The 7,580-nt window shown below is 39.8% G+C and overlaps 1 protein-coding gene across 1 annotated transcript in view; it reads left to right on the top strand.

Moving 5' to 3' along the window:
• The first annotated feature begins 5,896 nt into the window (after positions 1 to 5,896).
• Positions 5,897 to 7,580, top strand: part of LAPTM4A (lysosomal protein transmembrane 4 alpha) — a 17,578-nt gene continuing 15,894 nt past the window's right edge. Inside the window, exon 1 of the mRNA XM_077750958.1 lies at positions 5,897 to 6,174. Coding sequence (XP_077607084.1) covers positions 6,064 to 6,174 — 111 coding nt within the window. The 5' untranslated portion in view covers positions 5,897 to 6,063. The remainder of the gene's footprint in view (positions 6,175 to 7,580) is intronic.

Here is a 7,580-nt window from a genome sequence, read left to right as displayed (position 1 = left end):
CTCTGTCCATACAGTTTCTATCAAAGCTGGAAGACGTGGAAGTATTCTGCACAGACTAGTTTCTGGCTCTTAGTATTTTAGCCCTTGTTTCTCTTCCATGACCCAGGTAGTTGCAGAGCCGGTTGTTAAACGACGTGCTCACATGTAGTGAGATCCTGGCTTTGCCTTTCATGGCACATCATCAAGTCAGTCAGCACAGTGGGAGTGAAAGAAATCCTGGAAGACATTCCCATGACAGGGAAATGCAACTAAGGCACATGAATTTCCACTACACCCCAAATAATGAACCCTCAATTCAACTTCTCCTTACTTGAATGCCCTGTATCCTACAGCCACTAGAACACCTGATACAAGAAGAAATGTTGTAAAGGAAAAGGGGTGATGGAACAGTCAATTGCCTTAACCAGTGGGGGTCAAAACCTCTTTTTTCCAAATGAAATAAAAACATATGATCATTTTTTAACACACAGAAAGAGGCTTTTCCAGACACAAACAAGAGAAGGGTCCTGAGCTGAAGCTTGTTAGATGGAAATCCTAAAGAATTTGAGAAGTAAAAGCCTTAAAGTAGTTTGAGAGTCTTAACTTAGAATCAGATTATGATCTGGAATTAGACATCAATTAGTTTAAGTGCTAGTTTTGCACATGAAGAAAATAAAGCCAAATGAACTACTGAGGCTTTGCCCAGGAAAGTGGCAAAATGTAAAACCCTCAAAAGTAATAATAAGGAAATTTAAGCAATTGAAAGAGTTCCTCAGAATACTCAGATAGGGGCTGAGCCAGGACCAGAGTTCCCTACTTACAAGTTCAGAGTCTGGACAAGGAAAACGTGACTCCCATTATAAAAATGATCATAGGCTACTAACATGCTGATCACAATCAAGCTTACTTATTTATCAATTACATATTAGAAAGGAATAAAGTTAGATTTCTTTTAAAATATTCTAGAACTTGTTCTTTTCACTAATTTAGACCCCCGCTAATAATTTAGGGTTTTAAGACTGCCTGATATCTTATTATAAAATGAACTTTTGGGGGCACGTGGGTGGCTCAGTCAGTTAAGCATCTGACTCTTGATCTTGGCTCAGGTCATGATCTCATGGTTTGAGTTTGAATCCTGCATTGGACTCTGCGCTGACAGCACGGAACCTGCTTGGAATTCTCTCTCCCTCTCTCTGCCTCTACCTCGCACATGTTCTCTCCCACCCCTCTCTGTCTCAAAATAAATAAACTTTTAAAATATTTTAAAAATAATAATGAAATGAACTTTTTCAACAACTACACACACATACACATACTCATTCACTGGATATAGAGAAAAGGAGTCTCATAAACCCATAATTTCTACCAGCTTAACAACCACTGATTTTCACTTTGATATATTTACTTCTGGCTTATGTTTAGTATTGCTGTCAACATAGTATAAGGAATTTTGTATTCTCTTTTTCATTTAACATTATGCCATAAATATTTTATCTTGTTTTACAATTTTAATAACGTTAGTATCTCATTGGAAGGTATACCATAATTTACTAAACTATCACTGGTCATTTAGGTTGTTTCTAATTTTTTTCTATTATAAATAATGCAGAGATAGAGGATACCTTTGTGCAGATCATTTTCTCAGTTTTTAGACTTTAAGATTTTTAGAAATGTCACTACAAGGTTAGAGAATGTGAATTTACTGTGGCTTTAATACATGCTATCAAAGAGCTGTTCAAAATGGTGGTGCCAATTTACAATCCCACCAGTTATATTCAAAAGTATTAATTTCATGATATCCTTCTCAAGTTACATTCGTTTACTAAAGGGAGTGGAATAATCTTTCATACAGATCTAATTTCAATTCTTTGATTTATCATGTTCACGTGTTTCTTATTCCTTAGAAAACTTTGTCACTTTGTGAATTGTTCATTCATGTTCTTTGTCCATTTATCTCTTTCTGCTGTGATGAATTTCTATGATATGTTTAGATAGCAAAGATATTCAATTTGCTATAGATTACTTTTCACTGTTGCCCTTTGTACATTCATTTGCTTTGGTACTGTTCTTTATTCTGAAGCTCAATTTTGGTGTAGGAAAAAAATCAGTTGATTTATAAAACAGCTTAAATAGCCTATTGACTTCTACTAATACACTAGTACTCTATGAAGCAGGATACAAAATTCCAGATTTCTTTTCTGTTAAGCTTTTTTGAGGAATATAAGAAATTCATTGAGGCATGCCTGGCTGGCTCAGTCAGTAGAGCATGCAACTCTTGATTTTAGGGTTGTAAGTTTGAGCCCCACATTGGGTGGAGAGATTACTCAAAAATAAAATCTTAAAAAAGTCATTGAGCACTATATTAACTTACAGGAAAATAACAACTCTATGAAACCACATGGGAAGGCTGCTAAATTGTTTCTATAAAGGTAGTTGTGTTGTTTTGGAGTTACCATCCTGTGTGATTATAAGGCAAACATTTCAATACAACCATGAAATGTGCCAAGGCAGACTTTAAAGAAATTGACAGAACGTCAAGAATTCAAAGGCAAGAACTACTTGAGAAGATGGTTAAGGGTGTCTTTTGAACAAGTGAAATGAAGTTCTTTTTGAAATATTTCAATAGGACATTAAAGGAAAGCAACTTGGTTCTATTTTATTAAGGAGCATTTTTCAGTCAAAACAATCTTTGCTTCATGAAGAGGTATGGGGGAAAGACTAACTTGAATATTCCATCCATATTTTCCAGGTGCCTCACAGCTGATGAAACAATCTAATGAGGAGTAATGGGGCTTTAAATTTATTTTTAACTAATCCTCTCATTTCTTGGAAGTAAGGAATAGATTTTTTTTTTATAGATCCATTCATCTGCTATAAATGCTTTTATTGGCTTTTCCTTGGTAGAAGTCTTTAAAAATTGTCTTCTCCAAGAGTGCTATGATGAAAGTTGATAGGGAAGCATAATACAGAAGAGTACTTTTCAAGTATAAATTATGGCATGAAAGGTCAAATTAAAATAACATGTAATGACATATTATCAGTTGCAATTGGAATTTCACAGCTGAGGAATTGGAATCTGCTTGTAAACTTTTATCTATCTTCCGTGTCATCACTGCTCATATTTTACCTCTTTGTCTCTGTGCCAAGTTCTGGGTCAGTTCATCAGTGCAATCTTCTAATGCACTAAGATTTTCTTAAGATGATTCAATCAAGAGTTTATCCAATCTATTGAGATTTTCGTTTTCTGTTTCATACGTTTCCATTTCAATGGGGTTCCTCTTCCTGTTAAGGCTGACCCTTCCACTTGGGCCCAGCAACCAGCCCCTTCTCCCATATCCCTCCTTTAGTAGTTTATTGAGATATAATTCACATTTGCACACATTTTACCTAAAGTGTACAGTTTAATGGGTTTTAGTATATCCATATTGTGCCACCATCACAACCTAATTGTAGAACATTTTCTTTAAAAAAAAATTTTTTTTTTAATGTTTTATTTATTTCTGAGAGAGACAGAGAGACAGCATGAGGAGGGGAGGGTCTGAGAGAGAGGGAGACCCAGAATCTAAAACGGGCTCCAGGCTCTGAGCTGGCTGTCAGCACAGAGCCTGACACAGGGCTGGAACCCACTAACTGCAAGATCATGACCTGAGCTGAAGTCAGACACTTAACCGACTGAGCCGCCCAGGCACCCCAGAACATTTCCATCACTAAAAAAAAAAAAAAAGAAAAGAGAAAAAAGAAACTACATTAAAAAAAAGAAAAAAGAAACTCCATCTCCTTTAGCAATCATCCCTGTCCCCCACCAACTCCAGCCACTGGCAACCTTGAATGTACATTCCATGTCCATAGATTTGACTACTCTGGGCATTTCATAAAAAATGGTCTATATAACAAAGCACTGTGGTCTGTGAATGCCTTCTTTGACTCAGCATAGTGTTTTTTAGGGTGGATTACGTATCATTCCTTTTCATTGCTGAGTTATATCCCATTAGTATGGTTACATTACATTTTATTTTTCCATTCATTGGTTAATGGACATTTGGATTGTTTTCATTTTTTTTTTTCTATTTAAGTAATGCCACTATGAACATCTGTGACTAGGTTTTGTGTGAACTTGATTCTCTATATATACGGAGGAGTGGAATTGCTTGATCTTAAAGCAATTCTATGTTTAACTTCCTGAGAAACTGTCAAACTTACAACAACAGATGCACCATTTTACATTCTCACCAGCAACATATGAGGGTTCCATTTTCTCCACATTCTAGCCTTGTAACCTTGGATATGAAATTTGGCTTTTCTGTGGAGTTAAATAATATAAAAGTACCTGCCTGATAGTTATTGTTGAAACAACGAAATGATTCAAAATAAAGTGATCCATGCACAAAACACAGAAAGGGCTATGTAATTTTGAGGGGGGAGAGGAGTGTTATTATATCCTTAAGTGGAGAAATGTCATCATTCATTATGAGTCAAATTGCTTCCACTCCACTCCATCCTTCAGTGTAGCCTGACCTAACTATGGCCTCCCAGAGAGTTTGGAAGTATTATCCAAACTAGCATAATTGTCAGCGGACAATTTCTTCAATGTTGCAGAAGTAAACAAAGTCTCTGCTCTTCTAGAATTTACATTTTAGTGGCGACATAATCAACAAATCAATATATAACTTCAAGCACTGTTCACTGAAGCCACATCAACGCAATAACCTTTACTCTGAATTCACTTTGGTCTCCAGCTAAGAGTATACTCCAGGGCGGGGGGGAGCGGAGGCCTTTTTCTTCACTAAAAGTAAGTGTACTTTCCAAACAGTTGAACCATGTATTTTTTTTTTAAAGGTAAAAGCCTTGTCTCACACAAATACAAAATAAACAAGTCACAAAGATTTTATTTATTCACCGAGGAAACCAGTAACCTGTTAGAGCCAGTTTAAAGACGAATTTAAAGTACTCCGTTATATTGTTGAATTGTGAATGGGAGATGAATTCACAAATAGATGCAAAATGGCTTTCCTCTTCTGAGGAGCGCTAAGATTCATTGTCAAGTTCAAAGGACAGGAGTATTTCCTCTTGCTATTAGTTACCTACAATAGAGAGTTTTAAAGAGTTCCTCAAAGAAAGGCAGAGAACCCACACAGAATCAGGATACCCAGAAAGGTGTGTCAGACTATGGCCGGTTTTTCACATTACGAGCCCAGTAATCTCGGTCCATTTCAACACGTTTCACAGTTTTTCCCAATAAAAATCTCTTATCTGTAAACACCCAGCAACTAAGCAGTTCTTCTGCTTTATGTTTATTTTCCTCAATCCTCTGGCTTCTTAGTGGCCTAACAGGTGGTATTTCTTTGCTCCCAACAGGAAGCCTTCAAAGGCAGTGAGGGTGTAAACCTAAACCCGTCATCTTCTAAGAGGTCCCCAATTCCCACCCCTGCAGCGAGGAAGGCTCCAGAACGCGGATTAGCCCCACCCCTTTCCCACTGGCGCCGCCCCCGGCCAGCCAAACAATCGAGCCGCGCGTAAAGATCGAGTGAGCAGCCGCGGTCCCGTGACGACTCCGAAGCAATTCGTGGTGGAGACACACAAAAGTCCCTCGTGCCCGCTTTCTGCCACCAACCCATCTTGTCCCTGCCTCTTCCCATTAAATGTTTCCTTTCTTGTCCCTCTCGTCTCGGGGACAGTAAACCACCACCTTCCCCCGAGCTATTCTAGGCCTACGAGTCAGCCCGAGACCTCGCGTAAGAGGCGGGGACCCACTAGCGCTAAGGCGAGTCGCACTTCTGATTGGGCGTGACGTCTTGTCACTCCCCAAGGTTTTCCAGTCAGGGGCCGAGCCCGCCCAGCTTTCCGCTCTTCCATTGGCCTGTGTGCGGGGTAGGTGGAGAAAGAGGGGTAAACCGAGGTCGCGCGAGAGCGGCTCTGGGCACTCAGTGCGCAGGCGCGAAGGAGCTGGCTGGGGCCCGGGCTGGGGGCGGGCTTGAAGACGCGTCGTTTGGTTTTGGAGACTGTGGCAGAGCTTTTTGGGCTCGACCTGCGGGCGGAGAGCGTTTGTCAGGGGCCCAGCCTAGAACGGAGCCTGTGAGATTCCCGATGGTGTCCATGACTTTCAAGCGGAGCCGCAGCGACCGGTTCTACAGCACCCGGTGCTGCGGCTGTTGCCATGTCCGCACCGGGACGATCATCCTGGGGACCTGGTATATGGTAAGGGCGGNAAGCAGAGGGGTTGTGGGTTGGGGGAGGGGGATGGAGAGTAGGGGTGGTGGGAGGGATGATGGTATTAGGATTCGGTGGGGAGTTCTGGAAACTGGTTTTGGTCCTTTGTGTACTTCCATGATTAGAGAGAACCCTCTTCCACGTATGCTCCCTGGAATTTTGTTCCCTGCAAGAGTGGATCTTGAGAAATTCAGCACAGTTTCGACATCGTCTTCCGGAAAGGAAAGCGAAAGATCCAGTTATAACGCAGTTGCCTGTGGTTCTTGGACCTTATTTTGTTATAATAATGTGTGTGTGTGATGTCGGCAGAAAAGCCTGTCTAAGAGAACCTCCAGATTCGCAACAGTCGGTACCTTCTGCCGGGATTTACACTTGATCTGCTTTTTCCTGGTGCAACTACTCCCTTGCCCATTAGACAATATTATTTAAGACCCATTCCGTTTTTTGACATCTTTTTTGAGAGCCTTCTTTATTCTGGCCACATACACTAGCATTTCCTGGATTCCAAGATCTGTGTAAATCTGTATCATAACCAAGTTGACAGGGTTAATTGATTGGTGGTTCACCAGTAATACTTACCTGATTTCTTACCACCATCTGCAGTATTCCTGCACTTTGAAGGTACTTATGACTCTGTTGGGATAGCTTTGGGCTATAATGACTTCGCTGAAGCTTTGACAGACTTCTCATATTGTTGAATTGATTTGCAAGTTTTCACTAATGACTTTGTGATTTGTTGTTTTGGGTTTTTGGGTCGGTATGGAGGGTTGTGGCATTAGTGATACCGTATTGTTTCTGTTAACTTCTGTGAACTGCAAAAAAAAAAAAAAGCTATTCACACATTCTTCTTTGCCTTTCTCTGTTATCATCACTTCCTACCCAGTGCCTTGAAATCATTAGTATTTGGACCCACACCAGGTGAGAATAATCTTAGGTAGATACTATTTCATGGCCCACGCCCAGGGGACTCCCTGACCCTCACATTATTTCTGATTGCCCTGTTTTTTGTTTGTTTTTATACAGTTTTGCTTTATTGATGTACAGTAAAAAACAAAACTTCAATACCTAGGCCTTTGTTTCTAGGTTTATTTTAATGCTTCCTGAACTTTCATATTCACAAATCTTAACTGGCATAATTATAGCAAATTTCCCCTCAAAAACTCTGTTTTATATTTCAGCTGATTTGTAATATTGGACTTTAATCTGTTAATGAATGGTAATAGCATTGTATTTCTCACTTCCTTTAATTTATTCTCCAGTCTGCCAGGGGTTTGGGTCTTCCATTTCTTTTGTTTGTCCTTAGCTCTGCCTTCCTTCCATTCCCCTAAATGAATCATATAAGGGTCCTCAAACCTCTTACTCTACCTTGTCTCTCTTGTCCCTAGAAGACAACT

The sequence above is a fragment of the Crocuta crocuta genome, unplaced genomic scaffold (genome assembly GCF_008692635.1).
Source record: "Crocuta crocuta isolate KB4526 unplaced genomic scaffold, BGI_CrCroc_1.0 scaffold129, whole genome shotgun sequence".
Classification (NCBI taxonomy): domain Eukaryota; kingdom Metazoa; phylum Chordata; class Mammalia; order Carnivora; family Hyaenidae; genus Crocuta; species Crocuta crocuta.
The sequence above is the reverse complement of the archived record's forward strand: the minus strand, read 5'-3'. Positions and strand labels throughout refer to the sequence as shown.